The 20085-nt window shown below is 42.4% G+C and overlaps 1 protein-coding gene across 2 annotated transcripts; it reads right to left on the bottom strand.

The window, feature by feature from the left end:
- Positions 1–576: 576 nt before the first annotated feature.
- On the bottom strand, positions 577–18280 carry LOC310949429 (ELKS/Rab6-interacting/CAST family member 1-like). 2 transcript variants are annotated; one of them, XM_083916893.1, is made up of 20 exons: positions 18150–18280; positions 15670–16434; positions 15355–15543; positions 12650–12941; positions 11743–11870; positions 11558–11632; positions 11303–11458; positions 10943–11110; positions 10565–10732; positions 10308–10445; positions 10005–10145; positions 9625–9765; positions 9281–9474; positions 7821–7965; positions 7588–7719; positions 6443–6603; positions 6010–6157; positions 4821–4916; positions 3689–3874; positions 577–3490 (listed from the first exon to the last, which is right to left on the bottom strand). In XM_083916893.1, exons 2-20 carry the CDS (start codon positions 16213–16215, stop codon positions 3353–3355), a joined length of 3342 nt encoding a protein of 1113 aa, XP_083773019.1. In that variant the 5' UTR covers positions 16216–16434; positions 18150–18280; the 3' UTR covers positions 577–3352. The 2 variants fall into 2 exon arrangements, with proteins under 2 accessions (XP_083773019.1, XP_083773020.1); XM_083916894.1 differs by having other exon boundaries at positions 7830–7965.
- Between the last annotated feature and the right edge of the window lie 1805 nt (positions 18281–20085).

Here is a 20085-nt window from a genome sequence, read left to right as displayed (position 1 = left end):
TTTCTCACATATACCAAGTAAAAACAGTAATATATTGCATTATATGAGATCAAACTATAAAAAACTAATACTGTAATGTTTTTTTAGATTTAAAAACGGAGCTCCAAAGTTAAGTTAGCTGAAATTTCCTATAGATTCCTGTTTAGCATGACTCTTGACTGCCCATATCAAACGTCACTTTATTGTACTGTACAGATTTGAAATGTAAAGAGAGCCAGTTGAAGTATGATACAATTAGGAATTCTCATTTGAGCTGTCACAAAATAAAAAAACATTGTTATACACAATATAAATATATATCCCATATATATATATATATATATATATATACTGTATATAACCACTTAAATCAAAATCATGAATTCAGTTGTTTGTACATTGACAGTTTGGATGAATTCCGCATTTGCAAAAAAAAAAAAAAAACGTGAATCAATGTAATTTTTATCTCGACGGGACGTTTGTTTTCAGAGACGTAGAAGGTAAATTTATCTGACGTGTAACAAGTGCCTCAAAAAGTTCATGTCGAGCCCCGCCGCGTGTCTGTCTATAACGTGTTTGAAAAGAATAAATAAGAAATCAAGGCTTATAATTTATTTATTTACATACATACAAAATCCAAATAACTCACAAAGAAACAGGTCTGTTTTGCTTTCTTTTTACACAGTTTGATTCTTAACACGAACAGACAGAAGGCAGTACATTTCTTATACAAATGCAAAAAAAAACAGAAATACCATGGACTTGACAGAAGCCCCTTTATCAGCTCTGTGTTCCTCAATAAAGAGTCGAGAAAGAGATGAGACATTAAGGCAAGGGCAGGGAGACACAGGCCAAAATAAGGGGAATTAAACACTTTAAAAAAATGCTTTTGCCGAACCCAGTGGTAAAAGGCGAGGGGTTAAAAGGGACAGAAAGAAATAAATCTCCGCTCCGGGAGGTTTGACAGACAAGAAGTACAAAAACAAGCATCCAACTAACATCAACCAACGGATGTGTTTTGTTTTTGGTGACACACGCTGTTAGTCCACCTAAAGGTACCTGTTATTAAACCATACGTAGGAAGGTTTGTTAAAAAGTTTGTCCAGTTGCAGTTGTGGTTCGTAACATTATACTCCTCTTATAACAGCAGGAGGGTCGTGATGGTGGGAGACCATTTTTTTTTAATCATCAGGCGATGTCTGTCTTTGACATCAACCAACCAAAGATGTTGACGCAAGAGGTAAGAAGAAAAGACAACACTGGAATCTCAGGATAACAAATTTACATCACCATATGGTGAAAATATATATAAAAAATGACTATCAGAAATAAATGCAAGAAAAGTACCCTCCCATCACACAGTCACGGTTTGAAAACATTTGCAGTTCACACATTATTTTGACACAAAAGATTTTTTTTTGACACTTGTTTCTTCAGTTTCTGCTGAAGACACTAACTCGACGGTCATTTTGTTAAGAGCGGCTCGCTCTTGAAGATTCTGTGCAAACATTCAATGCATATCCATACAGTAAACATTTTTATATATATATGTATTATATTTATATAGATCTCTATAGAACATGACTTTCCGCAAGTTATGGCAGTACTGTCACACACGCACATTTTGTCCTGAAGACAAAATTAAACACAAAAGACAACCGCACTGCTCTTAACTGTTCAGATTTTTTTTTAAAGAATGCACAACACCTTCCACTTAATTACCTTTATTCAGTCACTGTACGTGTTAAATAGCACGTTATTTACAAACTGATCTAAAAAGTCAAAATCTGCTGAAAAGTGACTTTAATTTCCTGTAAATGTAGATGCACTTAGTAATTAAAAACCTCAGCCCTGAAGATTTCCAAAAAATACAATAAAAGGACGCGTCACTTGCATTTGTAAGCGATCTGAAAAATACAAGAAAAAAGGGCCGTCGCTTGTATTCTTCGGTGATTCGGTCGACGAACTAAAGATTCGGTGGGCTTTAAGTAACATCTATAGAAACTTTGGATGAGACTGAAAGATCAGTTATCACATCATAAGGTCTTACATCATGCCTTAGCACCAATATGACAGAGGAATAAACATCCCTGCATTAGGTCCAGTACTGATCTCTGTGCATGCTCCAAGGCCACTAGAACGTTCTCAAAAGAAACATTGCATACCTCATAAACAAGTGGACGTTGTGTGCAAAACCATCTAAAAATGAATACGTCTCAGAATAAAAGCTTTTTATGTTTCCTCTCTCTCTCTCTCTCATTTCTATTTGAGAACATATTGTAACTAAAAGCTGACTTCAGATCTGTGTCAGAGGTCAGGCCTTGATCCCCCTCTCATGCCAGTGATCCAGCCACAGACTACACAGTAAAACGTGCCTACAACTTAACCCTGGCTACAAGAACAGACCCGTAGCTCCAAGCTAGGAGAGGAAACATTTGGAGAACATGATGCATTTATATTTGGTTTAAAAGTAGCATTTTGTGTTCAGATGTTCAGCCACCAGTAGCTGTATTTCTATCCAGTGACTCCAACCTATTAGTTAGGGAACACTGACTACAATACAAAATAAGCATCTACATGGCTCCCTGATTTACCCACTGAACTGAGCTCCTCTCTGCTCCCCTCTGGATGTAGCAGCTCCCCAGTTCTCCAAGACAATAAGTGCTTTCCTGTCCCATGTAAAAGTGTAAATGCAATCCTTTTAACTTGCAAGATATGCAAGAAATCTACAGGATAAAAGACGGAGTCTGAAGTGGGTTAGGTAACTGTGCTTGATCTGGCGTCTAGGGAGAGGAAGGTTGGCAGTGTAGTCAAAAACTTTGTGCGGAAGTTTGCTTCTTTTATCTGACATCCTTTCTTTCTCCAACGCACCTGTCCCAGACGTACAGGTGTGCAATATTTTACCGAGTATACTACAAGCAAAAATCGAATTTTGGTTTCACAAACGCTTACTTGTGAGCTTTTAACTTATCACAAGCCCCCCGGTATGCTGTTGCCTGTCTGGTAAGTGATTCGGTGTGTACTTTAGTTTTTCTTTTCCCACTGCAACTCCGCCACCTCCCACAGCTATACGTTTGTAGTGTCACCTTGCCCAAAGTGCCAAATTTGACAACTCTTTGAACATCCCTAATTCGATTTTACAGGCTTAACATTAGAGAGACACATGAGGCGGGAAAGCACTTAAGAGTCGTGAAAGTTTGTTCCAGGGTGGACGAGGGGAGCGAGGAGGCATAGCTCGGCGGGGTTGAGATAATGCAACAGCTTTCTCTCATCCTTCCAGGAGCCTTGTTGAGTGGAGGTAGGGGCACCTGGGCTCAGCTACAGATTATGTGAAGGCCAGGGCTCATCTGGGTTTAGTCTGAGGTCAGAGTTGTCAGCATGACTCCTCCAGGGCATTAACAACCTGCTCCAGGATATCGGGGCAGTAGTCTGCGATCTGCTGGAGAACAGAATTGGCGTACTCCTGCAGCTCTCCGCTCTCCTTCTCACACACCTCCAGCTCTCGCTCCAACTGGAGAGATAAAAGACATGATTTAGTTTCTTTTTCTTAGACTTTTAAATCAACAAAACCTTGCCTTAAAAATAGAATACATAACATTGGTGAGGACAGTCTCCCTAAACAGGCACTATCCCTGTTACAATATTCAATTCAATACTAACTGACAAATGTAGAGATGAATAACAGAAAAACTGCGGGTTCCAACGCTACCTGTTCGACGCTCATCTTCTGGAGCTCCTCCTCCCAGTCTTCGGGATCGCTGTTGTGGTAGTGAGAGGGCGGCGTGAGCTGGCTGAGGATGCTGGGGTCCCGGTCATGGCAGAGGTCTGTTAGGTGGGCGATGTAGAGCTTGAGCTTACTGCGGTTCTGGGACAGGGCTAGAAGAGGGGGTATCGTCTGCAGGGCGGGATGAAAGAGAAGAGGGTGTGAGTGAGGCACATACAGGCAGATTTTACACATATGTGATTTTTAACAACTTAACATAATGAAAGACCCCACCACAAGACTTCACTAGCATGAAAACAAAAAAAATGAGAAAAACAAAACACCATCATCTGCATGCATGCATGCTTATGAAGCCATCACATCTCACATTACTTCTTGGATGCATTATTAGCTTATCTATGGATTCTTATTTGTGCAGCTCTGTAAAGTCCCTTTCATAGGGACTTATTAAACCACTGATTACGTCAAGGTTAAAACTTATCCAATGCCACACCTTTTTGTGTGGTCTAAAATATTAGGTGCTAAGATGATTTAGTTTGAGGTGATGAGACTGAGCCATGATCACAATCATCTCATCCTCTTAGCTCGTGCATGCAAACGCACTCCACCGATCCCTATCCCATAAGCCAGTCCTAAAGGCACGGGATGAGTGGTAAGATGTGCCATCACAGAAAGACCAAGCAATGATGAGTGACCATGAACATCAAAAAGAGAGGAATGGTATACGGCAAAAAGAAAAACCACAATGAATGGAAAACAAGTAAACATGCCACAGAGCAACGACGAAGGAAGGCGTGATAGGTCTGGCTTTCCATACGAGCTCACCCTTCTGAACAAAATGGCTGAGAGAGAGAGAGAGGGGGAGGGCAAAAGGTCAGCTACGCCCAAATACCCTCCTCATCATCCTGTTAGCCACAGGGTAAGCCAATCGCAGCATTACAAAAGAACATTTGGTTAGTGTTTAGACAGAAAGGTTAAAAAGAAACAAATTAGTTCTCTTCATGTAGTAGGCATCAGTTCATCCTCCAGACATTACATTGTTAACAAATCAATTACAGAATTTTGGATTCATCAGGATGAAATGGAAACATGACTAATTGGTGGGTAGGTAAGCTACCTGATCTGGAGAGGGTTTGTGATTTGTCTGGTCAGGAGTGGTCTTCAGATGGTCGTCCTCATAGTTGTCCGCCATCAATTTCATTCTGTTCTGAGTCTGTATATTAGAAATGGCAAGAACAATAACACTTCAGTGACATGATGAAGAGCAGAAGAGTGATGGGATTTAAGAAAAAAAAAAGATTTCTAAACCTGGAATGGAAAAGTAATTCATACATAAGCAGCCCTGGTCATCGCTTATATACCGTAGTAACGTTTTATTCAGTAGCATTATTTTTACTCTGGTTTCCTTGAATCGAGTCCAGTAACATCAACAAGAGTCAGGTTTCTTTTTAAGTGTCCCATTATTCCATGACAGTGAATGGAATTCATATTTACACCTGTGCGTTTCCTAGCGTGACATGTCAACATAGACAGGACAGGTCCCTCCATCACAGCGGGCGTCGGCAAAACTCAAATGCACTAACCATTACAAAACATGCTTGAAGCTACAAAATAGAAGCTCCAGGTTGTTAAACTTCTCCCTGAATCCATCATCAAGCTGGTCAAAACATTTAATATACAAGTTTCAGAGAATTACTATTATGCCCCCTTTACCGGTTTTCAGTGTACAGAACTGGGTAGTGAGTGAAGTGATTCATGGTTTCAATTCAAATCTTTGCTTAATTTTTTACACGACTACCCAAATATATATTTTAAAATAAAGCGGCCATGTGAAAATAATAACTCCCAAGAAAGATTTCATATGTCCAAAACCTTTGTGTGGAGCCAGTGTACAGAGAGTTTGACTTTGATATGGAGCCACTGTTTTACTTTTTGATTGGCTCGTGGTTAGAGAGTGTATGGTGGTCTCCATCCAGGAACTTCAAATACTGTTGGTGGAAATAGTTAATCCTCACAGGACATATTTACTTGTATTTGGCATGTATCCTTTGCAGTGTGCCTGATAACACAAACTATTGTTACTGAAAAAGATGTCACTGACCTCCGGTGATCAATCTTTCAAAAAAACAACATTCTGTTAAGACAATGAGTCCCTGCACTCTATTCCCTACTGGTGAACATATTCTTTGGGAGAGACGTGTAGGAAAAATAACATGAATGCGTGTCATCATGGTGAGGTTTCCTGAACTACTGGAGCACCTCAATCATGTATTCCCCTCCATGGATACCAGCTGCCCTCTCCCCACCTGCTGTTTGAGCTGTTGCACCAGTCTGTCCTTCTCCCGCTTCAGTAGAGCGACCTCATCTTGGGTCTTCTTCTTCTTAGAGGAGGACAACTCAAGCAGAGCAATGTTAGCATCCTTCTCGCTGATAGCAGCCAGCAGCGCCTCCTGCCTGTTAGGTGAGGATGAAACAACATGGCATTTAACCACACGAGTAAATATCTCAATTATCATTTATTATTCATTGCAGAAAATCCTCCTGCCAGCTGGGGAAAACCAGAATAGGTTGACATTTTACAAGATGAAGGTAGCAATCGATACACCAGAGTATACTCCACCCTGCTGTGTGTGTGTGTGTGTGTGTGTGTGTGTGTGTGTGTGTGTGTGTGTGTGTGTGTGTGTGTGTGTGTGTGTGTGTGTGTGTGTGTGTGTGTGTGTGTGTGTGTGTGTGTCTTACTTCATCTCCAGCACCTCCTCCAGGTGTTTCCTGCGCTCAGCTCGCAGGGTTGAAAGGTGTGCCTCTTTCTCACACAGAGACTGCTGGGTGGAGGCCAGTTTGGCCCTCATGGACTCCAGCTCCTGCTTCACTTTCTCCATGGCCCCCAACAGCTCCTCCATCTGGGAACGAAACAAACGAACACACACACACAAAGACACACACGCACACACAGAAAGAGAGAACAACAACAACAATTCAATCATGAGTCGAGTAAAACAGATTACCTAAATCCATCAGTGAGGATCAGGGTTTTTTCAAGGAAATACACTTTTGACAAATTGCCTGTATAAAGTGCTCTAACAAGAGGCAGGGCAGCAGAATTCATGTTGGCTCTTGGGACGGAGTAGAGGTCAACTTTAACACAGATACCATTAAACTACAGCACGAAACTTCATTTACCTGTTATTCATTTAAAATGGGCACAACAGTACCATTGTTTCATATCAGTACATACTATAATTACAATTGACTGAATAAAAGGGTGAATAATTCATCCCGAAATGATCAATTCTGTTGGTTACTAGATGTGCGAGCCAACCAATGTTTCATAAACGAACAGCAGGTAAACAAAATCACATGGAAGTTACACGGGCTGGAAACAGCACCACCTTACAAAATAAAGCAATCCAACAACATCAAATTCCCCCAAAATGCACAAATGCACGCACTGAAGGGGTTGTTGTGTTATTGCATACGTTGTAGAGGTGTTGTTGTCATTGTGTCCACCCCTGTAAGTGTTGTTGCTCACTGGTGGGAGGCGACACATACTGGGCTCATACCTTAGACCACTTTAAGTGGGTGAGGTTGGACTCATGCATTGGTTTGAGTGAGTGCTTCTGAGAGGCAGTGTGTAGCAGAGAGAAAACAAGAGAAAACGACAAGCAAAAGATAAAAGAACTGAGAAAGAGACGGAGGAGAGGAGGGAGGTGAGGGAGGTGAGGGAAGGATGAGAAACACCACAATGGCAGCAAAAAAAATCTCAGTATATGAAGGTGTTTCTGTATATAGATGTGTTTTAGATATGCATGTAGTGAAGGATCCTTTGGGTATTGCTTTGTCATGAGTGTGCGTGTGTGAATGTGTGTTTAGGGGGAGCTGTGTACCTGTTTCTCCTGGAGTGACCTGGCAGCCTCCTCCTGTGCCAGCACCATCTCTCTCTCGGCAGTGATCTGAACGCTCTCTCTCAGGGCCTCTTCCAGCTCCTCTATGCGCTCTGACTTCTGTCGTAGAGTGTCCTTCACAACAGGAGTACGAATAGGTCAAATGATGGTTTCTTGGACACCAGCAAATTGTGAACTTTGTTCTGATGCAAGGGTCATACGAGTGCAACGCACACCTGCCTCACCTTCACATGCTGGGAGCTCTCGGACATGTTGTCCTCCCTCTTCCTGGCCTCCTCCACGAGTCGGGCGTTCCTGCTCTTCTCCACCTGCTCCTTGTGCTTCAGAGACGCCACCTTCTTAGTCTGGTCCTTCATCTGCCTACAAGGATGGGATACATGTGCAAAGTTACATGTCATGTTCATGTTTAAGTCGAACTATTGTCCCACCTTATATGTAACTAATGTAACATTACAGTTGAAAAGATGGTAAATTGTGAAAAAGTGCAAATAAGTTTTGTTTAATAGTACAGATATGCACTAAAGAAAGACATTGTTACTACTGACAATGCCACGTGAAGTACAGCATGTTTTAGATTTTAATTTTCTTCATCCATGTAGAATGTTTAGAAGCCAGAAATGTCTTTAGCCAATTCTAAGTGAATGCAGTGTCAGGCAGCAAATAAAAGGCATTTTCAAACCAAATGTAAACATACACTTTTAAAACAAACTGAAAAGACAGCTGCAACCATAGCCTGACAAACTTGCTTTGCCAAGATTTTAGACAGCCCTGCAAAGAGTCAATCTCACATTTGACTTGGGGGAGGAAAAGACAGAACAATAAAGTGAAAGAAGAAAAATGGGCATGGACGGAATTAGAGAGGAAACACAAAGAGTTCAATATGTCAAGACAAGGCAGTTGCTTGCGGCATGTCATACGATGGAGAGGTGGAGAGAAACAAGGAAGATAAATGTGAGAAGAGAACAAAAGGAATAAGGATGCCTGGGTCGGGGAAAGAGAGAAAAAGAGCAAATACTAACCTGGAGGTCAAACTGGTGTGGTAAGAGATTTCCGATGTAAAGACAAGAACGCAGTAAAGAGAAAAACAGACCAGGAAGATGAGTCAATATGAAGAAAAAGAGGGAGTGGGGGTATGGTGACCCTGGTATCATAAGAGCTCATCACCAACACATACACTAACATTTGCAGAAAGAGTTTAACAAAAGGTCTGCTAATATAACCACCACACAACATTCACCACAACAGCTTTCAACGCAATACTGCTAATATGCAAAAGTGGCAGGTGGCCAAATTACATAAAAATCCACAATTTAATGTGCTGGGGGCAAAAATCTCCAGTGGAACACGAGGTCATTGATGGGAAAATTGCATCAGTCATGAGGAACAGTGGTCACGAGCCCAAGCTCACTGAAGCACAGTGTAGCTGCCTAACGCACAACAAAAAACTGCACGTATAAGACACAAAGTCACAACAAAAACTGTACACAATAAAGACATTATTCATTCCAGGGCGAACAATCAGAAACCACCTGCACATAAACCTAACACGCATTCATAAACTAATGTAAAGTATTAGTAACAAGGGCAGAGTCAATGTCCACATCTTTCAAGTTTAGCTCTGTGAACCGTCATCCATACAACAGAAACAATTTTTCTGAAGTGTGTTTACACCCACCTCTCCAGCTCGTTAATCTTTTTGTCCTTGTCATTCTTCTCATTCTCCATTTCCCGAAGGATCTCCAGCAAGCGGTCCACCTCAGCTTGGGCCTTCCCAGAATCCTCTTTGTGGCGGGCCACTTCCTGTTCGAGGTTCTTAATGCGCTCTGCCAGCTCAGTGTTGGCCTGAGCCTCAAGGGCTGCATTTTGAGCCTGACAAAAGGACAAGGACACCAGTTAGACAGCTTCTGTATTCACTTCAGCGTCCGCAGGTAGGTTAAACAACAGTAAACATTTAGAAGCATCATGTAGAGCTGAGCCCGCACATGAGCTGCCAGGTTTCCTTTTAATTCAGGATCTCACTCTCTTCAGCTGGTTCTCCACTTTGAAGCACTCCTCTCTCTTCTGCTCCAAGGCGATCTCCATACTCTTGAGTTTGGAGTCCTTCTTCAGCCCAGAGGAGGCCAGGGATGATGCGTGCTCCTTCAGGTCCAACAGAGAGGTCTGCACAAACACACACATACACAAAAGCACATGTGAGCCTGCTCCTCAAACTAACAGAGCATGAGACTGAAGAGACTGAACATACTTTAGATCTAAATACAGACACCCATGACTCATCGCAAAGTACAACTAACAGAAAAAAAACAAACACTGTTTCGCTGTATTAATAGAATCGCAGCAAACACGAGTTTGTCTGTGTTAGTGTGAGCTTGTGTTCCTGTCCTGTTCCTGTCTCTCACCTCTCTGTCTGACAGGTCTCCCTGCAGTAAGCTCAGTCTCTCCTTCAACTCTTTCAGTTCCTTCTTGTTACAGTCAATCTCCTCTGTCTTCTCCCGGTCGTCTCTGTCTCGCTGCTCTTTTAGACGCTCAATGATGCGCTCCTAGGAGGAGATAAAGAAAATGATCACACATGCAGCCTTCGCAGACAAAACCAATAAACACATACATCATTTTTTGGATATGCTTGTTTGAATAAATGAATATGCAAAAAATAAATCTACAATTTGTGGTCAGAAAAAGCTTATGTGCAGACATGAACACACCTTTTCTGCAAGAGACTCCTCCAGAGTGGTGAGAGCAGTGTCAGTGTTGGAAGTGTCTGCCTGCAAAGACTTCACTCTCTCCTTCAGGCTGCTCATCTGCTTCTCCTTGTCCCTCAGCTGCTCCTGCAGGTTCTCAATCTGCAGAGAAAAACGATCGGTCAAAATGAGCATCACCCCGCAGGACACACACTGTAGAATGATGAATACTTGTGGTCAGACAACACAAGATCTTTGAAACAGCGCTTAGTCCAAATCACCTTTTTCTGGAGCACGTTAACTTTGCGCTCCTTAACTTCCAGCATGTCCTTGAGGTCATGGATCTCCCCGTTGAGCGTGCCCTTCTCTTCTGACATTTCTTGGATCTGCTTGCTCTTCTTATTCAGAGTTGCCTCCTTCTCTTCCAAGCGCAGGCGCAAGGCATCCACCTGGTCGGGGAAAGGTGGACAACTTATAGTCACTGACCATAACTGTGTCATGCTCACAAAATAAAAGTGGTCAAAAGCAAAGAAAACATGAAAGTAGCAGGAATAAGTCTTTCCCTTCACTGTAAAACACCTGTACCCTTAAAGTGCTCCTGCGTTACACCTATTCCAAAGTCCTCTGGGCACAAGTGTATAGATATGCATCTGCTGTACCTCTGTCTGTAAGATGGCAGCTCGCTGTTCCTTGGCAGTGAGGGACTCCTTGAGGACTTCGATGTGCTGCTTGCTGTCTGAGAACTGATTGGTGAGCGTCTCAAGCTTGGTCTGCAAACCGAGCAGCTCGGTGTCCTTCCTGGAGAGGTCCTGCTTCACCTGCTCCATCTGAAACAGATGAGGCCATGGGGAGAAATAAAGAAAAGAGGGGATGGAAATTAAACCCAGTAAATTGAAGATTCTAGTTGACAGCTGCTGAGGAAAAGCATCTGGTTAGGGGAAGTCTAGAGCCCTACTTCTGAATTTAATATTAAACTACAACGGTTTCAGTCAAACTTAACGCCATCTCATGTCTCGGACCTTGTTCTTCATGAATTTCGTGTGGCTGCGGTAGACCTCCATCTGCTTCATCTCCTCCTGACGCTCCTCACAGCTCAGAAGTCCGTTGGATTTCAGCATGAGCAGCTCCTCCTCCATGTCTCTCAGGCCCCGCTCCATTGAATTGATTTTTGCATCCTGAGGTTGATGAAGAGGAGTTCACGTACATTGGTACATTGAATGAACATGTGTAACAAGACATAAGACAAACATACACACTTCTGTTTAAATCCTCACCTTCATGTCAATGACAGTCTGTAGAGCCTTAGTTTTGGTGGACTCTGGGGTTCCCTCGTATCGACGGTGCAGCTCCTTTTGGGTCAGATGAAGAAGAACATTGAAATTTTATCATAGAGTATAAATGAGAGAAAACAACATAAGACAAGTTATGTTATATATCCCATGGTTGGCCTTGACATTACCTCTCTTAGTGCATTAATCTCTCTGTCTCTCTGGTCCAGTAAACTCTCAAGGTGATGCCTGTGCATCTCTGCATCAGCCAGTCTCCTGGTCCGTTCCTGGTCCTCCTCGGATGCCTTGGCAGATGGCCCTGAAACAGTACATAACATATTGGTTACTATGATGAAGTAGGTGGAAAGACATTTATTTCATCAAGGTCTTTCTTACAGCCAACCTGAGCATCATAAGCCCAGTGCTTAACCTGTAGAGGCTGACAGGAGCTGAGGCTTTGTTTTATGCTTCAAACTAAAGCTTGTTTGTGCTCCAGGGAAGGATTTCTAAAAGCACTGGATTCACAACTTCACAGCCGACATGAAACTAAAATAAATAACTACTGTATTTGCTATTTATCAGAGATCAACTCTGGGGCTTAAATTGGTTTGGGGTTTATTCTTAGTTTCCTGCATTTGGTTTGTCAAAAACCTTGGATTTTGTTTTTCCACAAAGAACCATAACATGAAATTACTTTGGGAGACACCTATGTAAAAAGTATTCGTATGAAGCCTGCATATATTCCTAGCCTCAGAGGCAGGCTTGGATTTAAGGCATGCATTGTGGTTAGTTTATGGGGAACAAAAATCCTTATTTGGCCAGCTTGGGAGAGAGAGCTTGGGTGGAGCGGACGGAGAACAAGCAAGCGACATCCATTGCAGCTTTCAAGCACATTTCAAAGAGTTTCTGGTTTTCCTGTTGATTTAAATACTGTTTTGTAAAAGAATCAGAATCTATTGGTCAGCAGAGGAACTGCTCTGTAGCACAGTTCCACACTGGCTTCAACATTCAGCCACCATATTGATACTTGAATACGACCTTAGGATCAATTAGCTTTAAACCCCCCCCCCCCCCCCCCCCCCCGAGGCCCAAATCCACCTTTGCTCTGCAACATCTCCAGAAGTTTCTTGATGGACTCGTCTCTGGCTCCCAGGGTTTGCTTCTGTGTGTCAATCCTCAACTCCATCTCCTCCAGGGTCTTTCTAAGGAGGAAAAGCTCTTTGGCCTGCCTCTCATGCTCAGCATGTAGCCGCCGGTAGTTCTCCTCCGTAGGCTCAGATGTGAGGGCCAGGTCCCGGCCTTGGATGGTGGGGTCTTGCTGGAGCAGCTGGTTCAGGTCCCTCTGGATCCTCAGCTCATCCTGAAGAGCCTGAACGGTCATCTGGAGATGCTAGAATCAAATAAGCGACACACATGCATTTAACAGTCATCCGTTCTTCTGTCTTTTTGTTGTTTTGCTGTTTTATTACAAAATGATTTGCACAAAGGTAGATGAGGTGGAGGGAATTTATTGCTTATTTGAATAACACAGGGACTGCTCCCATCCAACTTTATGGGAATGGATCCTAGCAGAATATTGTGTTACATCACGTAAAGAAATCAGCCTCTTATCATGACTGAAAGTTCAGCAGTGCCCTGACAGGTGCTCCCCAAACAGACGGGCTTTGTGGACAGTGTTACGTTTCATGCCCAGAGTAATACAAGTGGTGAAACACAATCAGCCCAGTATAGTATTGCATTGTTTATGGCATCGGACGCCACAGACACTTGGCAGAGCTGCTGTGTGACAGTTACACAAGGCTGTGTTACACTCTGGTCTGTACCAGCTGTGAGCGTTTTCATACGACAGAACAAAGAGACAAGTCAGTGCCTGCCGTCGTTTCTCTCTGTCCTCCTCCTCCATCCCCCTCCCTTTTCTTCCTTTGTCACTCTCTCCTTCTCCATGCACCGGGACACACTATTCATCTGCCTTGCTTCTTGCCCTGTCTCTTCCCTCCAATACTCTCACCTCTCCTCTCACAAACCCTCCCTTTCCATCACCCTCTCCACCCCGTGACTAAGGCTGACTCACTGCTGTGACTGCACCGATCCAACCCGCCACATACGCACAGGCAGAAGCATGCACGGACAAGCACAGAAACACACACACACGCACACAGAATCACACACCTTCTCCTTTCCTCAGCTCAAATATTCTCACTCTATCTGCCTGAGGAGAGATAACAGTCAGGCATTTGAGAGAGCACAAAGAATAGCAGATGTGATGCACCAACTAAACTGATCCAAACACTAAGTCACAACTTGTAGGGACACAACGCACACAGAGCAAATCCTCTGCTACAGATCATCCACAGCACTGGGCAACTGTATATGCTCAGTGTGTGATACAGTCTTTTTGAGCTCCACTTACATTTGTACTAATGTGTAACAGTTGATAAAACATCACTAGCATTTAACAACATCTTATGATAAATGTGATATTTTATCCATGTGGCAAGGAGTATTTAGCAAGAAATAACTGATGATTATTAGGTCATTACCTGACTGATATTATCTAGTCTGTATCTTTAATGGGAAATGGAAGATGACAGTCACTTGTCGTAGAAAACGGTAGACATTGCCTTGTAGTACAGAAATGACACATACAAATGCAATCGCAGATGCATGCACGTCAGTTGGACCTGCATTCAATGAGGGCATGCAGTTTAACTGAAGCTGTAATTAGCCAAATGCCTTTGAGTGTGTGTGTCTGTGTTTTCCGTTGCATGTGTGCCAGCGTGGGAGGTGGAGGCTGACATATGAAAGCAGACATCTTTAAATTACAGCACCCAATGATTAGTCCTGCACTACTTGGGCATTACTGGGAATTAGTTCACAATGTGAATCCGTGACTCAGCAAGAGTGAAAACAGCAAATTATACACATCTGCCCATCCATTAGGAGTCCCAGTGAAACAAAGACCATTTATCTTCATTAATGACACTTAATTTGCGCAATTCCCACAACAAACTGTAGGGTTTAAATATACGCCCTGTGCCCACATTTATTAACACAAGGAACATTTTCTTTAAACATGTGTGCGTACGATATGGATGTGCAGGCTGACATAGACTGCTGAGCAAGGAACTGGCTTCAAATCTTTCAAAGCCAGTTGTCTCTATTCTTTAGATCCAGAGCCAAGAAAGAGAAAAACAAGTGGAATTTGACACAGATGTAGTAACAGAGGTCAGTGGTATTCACAAGTGAAGTGGTATGCATTTCCTTTGAAGGACAAATGTATAACATATTTATGTAGTTTTGTATCGGTACAACTCAATATACCACATCAACTGTATCCAAAACATATGATAAACCAAAGAAGAACAATAAAAATCCAATGTTCCTGAACGGCACGTAACCAAAAATCCTTTATTACTACCCATGACAAAATTCTCAAGGTGGTTTCTTATTTCCTGCAGTGCTTTAACTACTATAGAGTGCTTCAAATTTGCACTTTCTCCACATTTTTCTCCTGCTTAGCACATCCAGCAATTTCTAAAACATACAGAAATGCTAATGCAGCCATTAGATGTACAGCCTCTTTCATCTATTAAGCATGAGCATATAGCCGCATATAAGAGGATTAACTAGATGTTTAAAACCTGCCTCTAGCCTATGCACAGAGAGAAACACACTTGTACTAAAGCTGACACACTGCATTTTCCCAGGCAAACATGTTCGACCGAGGCAGATTGATGACTCTACTGATAAAAACAACAGAAACAGAAGCAGTAATTTTGTGGTAAAAAACGGTCAACACTCACCTGTGCTTCATCTTGAATCACGCGGTATTGCTCCTTCCAGACAGTGATCTTAGAAACCTCGTCTTTCCTGAGAGCTCGCTCCTTTTTTAATTCTGGGCTCCAGAAGGTCTTGATAGAATTCATGGAGGAGCTGAGCTTGCTCTCCTTAACTTCCACTTCTCGCCGCAGCATCTCATTCTCACGCAGAATCTGGGAAAGCAGGATAAAGGATTAGTACATAAATACTAATGTGGTCTCTTAAACCCAGCAAGCCGACCTCTTCCTCATCCTTGATAGAGAGAATCTGCACACCTCAGAGAAAAAAAAGCTAATTACCTCTTTCAGTTGGGCCTGCAGGTCCAGTATGGTGTTGTCTCTGGCCTGCCTTAGAGAGTGGGGAACAGTGGAGGCCATGTGGTGGTCCCCGAAGGCTAGAGCATCACCTGCCATCATGCCCGCTGGCAGAACTGCATTGGTGGGCACTGAGGTGGAGATGTTGGGGGTACTAGCGGCCACAACTCCGCTGCTGCTGCTCCTTGAACCATACGTCACCCTCTGTCTCCCCATGGTCGTCACTGTGCCCCCACTTTTGGGTAGGTGGTCACCCGCCATGGCAACCTCATTGTCACTCAGGTACATTGGTCCAGAGGTGGCATACGCGGCATTGAGGGACTGGATGTTCTCCATGGAAAGCGTCTTTCCTCCTGCTCCTCCAGGACCTCCTCCGCTGCCTCCGGTGCTGTTAGTGCGACGGTGTCCCATCCGGGGAGAACGGGGAAGGCGAGGAGAACGCCCTGAACCCTGATTACCAGTAGCACTTCCATCTCTTCCTCCACTATGGTTGGCATCCCCTCTGCCAACAGAGCGGGCACTACCGTACATCTTCTGCTAAAATAAGTAGGACCTCAAGTAGCCGTATATACTCTTGCAGATTTTACGATTGTGACTAATCGTGTGAATACGTGGTGGAGATGCTGCTTCAACTGGAGATGGTGGACACAATGTTCATGATAAAATAGAGTTCTCCACTTTCAGGTACAGACGAAGCTGACGGACTTTCCTCTTCCAACAGGAGCTTGTAACAAAGATTATGACACCAGTCTGCAAAGAAAACACAGTTGTTTCGTATAAATTGCAGGTTAATGGCATACATAAAACATCTGTGATCATTTAATAAGACAACCAAATGTTTGGAAAATTGACAAAGTCGTATCAAAACCACTAAAACCCAACTGAGTCAGCTGTTGAGACAGTGAGACCTAAGTACAGACAGTTGTGTAACATGTCTAATAACTAAATTATTTTCAGACGGTTTCTTTTAGAACAAAGTGCTAATCGATGTCTAGGACAGAGAACAGTTTGGAAGCCACTGATTTTTATCCTTAACAAAAGGTTAAGTTAAACGCCTTATCGTTAACCAGAGGCGCTGCCTGGCAACAGGCAAGACAGGCAACTGCTTGGGGCCCCAGGCCAGTAGGGGCCCTTTAGGGGCTGATAAACTTTAAACTATGGAGCGACTAAGTTTGCAATGACAGTAAGACAAGAAAGACCCTAAAGACCCTGACCTAACCCCCATTTCTATTCTGTTTTTTTCTATTTTTATCCGTATTAATATGTTTTGATTCCAATTTTTTTTAATGTTTATATTCACATTTTGAACATGACCTCTTTTTTGTTGTTGTTATTGTCATCGCCCCTGGTTATAACTGTTAAATTAAGTCATGATAATAGCGCTTAGCCTTGTCTGACAATTTGAGTAAAATCTGCTGAAATATAACATTACAAGGCTTCAAATGGCTTAATGTATCAGACGATTGTGGTTCGTGCTCCGTTTCATAATTTTGGTTTTTAATTGAATTTCCTACAACATGGCCATTTGATACTTTCATTTTTTATTACTATTATTATTTTTAATTTAGAAATCTTTATTTCAGATTAAGAACAAACAGATAATAGGTATTAATATAAATAAGACCAGTGTGCAACTAATATGCATGTAAAAATATAGCTGAACAATACATATGAAATAATAAATTAGGTATATCTATATAAAAACATTTAAGAAATTTAAAAATTAATAAACAATAGGTCAACCTGCACAGCCGTTTAACGTTAACCGGGGTAACGTCACGTCAGTCTGCGTGGCCTTGTTAACGGCTAACGTGACGTTAACACACCGGCTAACAGTAAAGAAGACATTTCCACCTTTAAATACGCCCTAAATTGTTGTCGTTTGCTTGACAATGTGTGTGTAAATTGCTTCGTAAGACGTTATTTTGTCTTTAATCTTAAACATCTTGAATCATTTCCCACCAATGTGCTGACGCTGTGGATTAAAACTAGCCAGGGAGGGAAAAGGGGATTGTCCATGGTGGACATTTGTAAAAGGGGGAAAAGAAACATCTTCCTGCTCGTAAAACTTGAATGCAAATAGAAATAATACTTGTCAAATAGAAAGCTACATAAGCGGTGCGGTAGATGAATTAGAGGTGGTGTCAAATGTGACACACTGAAGCAGAATTAAAGCATTTTTTTTGCACAATCCTGTCGACACGGGTCTGCCATGGAGACACCCACATCAAACCATTTTCCTCCACCCCTCCTGAACCGCTTTCCATTTTAATCTACGGGTTTCTTCATCATGCAAAGCGTCGCGTACAGAGTTGCGACTCTTGTGACTATGAAGGGAATTGTTAGAATATCAAATGCACACACGTTTAACGTCCATCCAAATCTATGTGGTCAACCAGAACCTCTTAATTTTTCCTCGCTAACACAATAGCCGGTGGTGGAAAAACCTCCCCAAACTAACTAACCTTTTCCCGCTGTCTGGTGTTGATCACATCGGTGCCACTACTGAATCCTCTGTCGCTGGAGAATCGGCTGCAAACCCCGTCATTTCATGTTAATTACTCGATAGATAGTCTATCTGATTTTCCCATCTTTTTTTTTTCGCCAGCAGTCACCAGCGGCTCAAGAGAGGAGCCAGGGCGCCTCAGTGACGTCAAGCCTCCGGTGTGCGCGTTCACGACGGCCCTTCCATCGCCACGCTTGAATTTTAAACGCGCGGTCACGAGATTTTTTTTTTTTTATGGTGAGTGGATGTAGAGCAGAGATCCGGGACCCCCAGGGGGTCCTCAGAGTTACTGCAGGGGGTCCTCCAAATTGTTTGATAATCTAAGATGTCTGAAAATATACATTAACATGCATGCAACGTATTATTAGCAAATATAGATTTGTGATGAAAAAATACATTTACACAACATGATGATAGGCTTATAGCACCATGGTGGCCATGAAAAGATACAACTGAGCTTAAGGATCCAATGTGCCTTCCAAATCTATGTTTGACATTAGAGTATGATTCATAAATCACTGGCGTGCACGGGGGGGGCAGAGAGGCAGTCACCCCCTCCTGGCCCAATTGTTAAAAGACGCCTGCTAAAGTGCCCTCATGGCAGCCAAAATGTGTGCTAAAGTGCCCTCATGGCAGCCAAAATGTGTGCTAAAGTGCCCTCATGGCAGCCAAAATGTGTGCTAAAGTGCCCTCATGGCAGCCAAAACGTGTGCTAAAGTGCCCTCATGGCAGCCAAAATGTGTGCTAAAGTGCCCTCATGGCAGCCAAAACGTGTGCTGGGTGCCCTCTTTGAAGCCAAAACGTATGCTAAAGTGCCCTCTAGTCAAAACGTGTGCTAAACTGTAGGAGCTAAAATGTGAACTAAAGTGCCCTCTTTGAAGCCAAAACGTGTGCTAAAGTGCCCTTTAGGAGCGAAAATGTGTGCTAAAGTGCCCTCAAGGAGCCAAAATGTGAGCTAAAGTGCCCTCTAGGAGCTAAAATGTGAACTAAAGTGCCCTCTTTGAAGCCAAACGTGTGCTAAAGTGCCCTCTAGGAGCTAAAACGTGTGCTAAAGTGCCCTCAAGGAGCCAAAACGTGTGCTAAGGTGCCCTCTTTGAGGCTTTAAGCCACCCCAGCTGTTAGGCCCAATTTAGCATGCAACTCATTTTAAAACAATATGTGTTGTAGGGGGTCCCTGCTTCATCTCTCTTTCAGCTTAGGGGTCCTTGGTCTAAAAACTTTGAAGACTTCTGCTGTAGAACAAGATTCAAGATTCTTTATTGTCATTTCAAACTCCACCAGACAGGTACATAATTACAATGAAATTACACTGCATTTGGCTCAGGACACTACAAATAAAGTAAAAAAGAAAGAAAGAAAGAAAGAAAGAAAGAAAGAAAAAAGTACAACAGAAAACAGATCTACCAACTTCTTGACAAAAGAAAATAAATAGCTTTGAATAAATATAATAAAATACGTAAACATTGCGGTAAATTCTGGGGTGTTAGAATATTAAATTCACTAAGCAGACACCATAGTTTACCATATTTAAGAAATACATCTCTGACATTGTTAATAATAAAATATTAATTTGACACACTATACTATCTTCATCACTGAGCTTTTAATTTTGTGTGAATTGATTTAAAAGGAGATACATATGCCATGTTTTAGTTAGAAATACCAGCAGAGGGCAGTGCTTACTTGTAGGAAAATGGTATCTCTGCCACGGTTGCTCGAAAAAGTAAAATGGTCTGATTGATTTTCCCACAAAATTCAACATGCGAAATGTAATCACATGTATATAATAACGCATTATGACATAATATAATGTGTTTTATTACCGTAATTCCAGTCATTTGTATTCTCTACTGGCTTACAAAAAACATATTCCTTCATTATGTTTTACATATGTT

This window comes from Echiichthys vipera, assembly GCF_963691815.1.
Source record: "Echiichthys vipera genome assembly, chromosome: 7".
NCBI classification, from domain to species: Eukaryota; Metazoa; Chordata; class Actinopteri; order Perciformes; family Trachinidae; genus Echiichthys; species Echiichthys vipera.
Note: the sequence above shows the minus strand (reverse complement) of the source record. Positions and strands in the feature narration are given on the sequence as shown.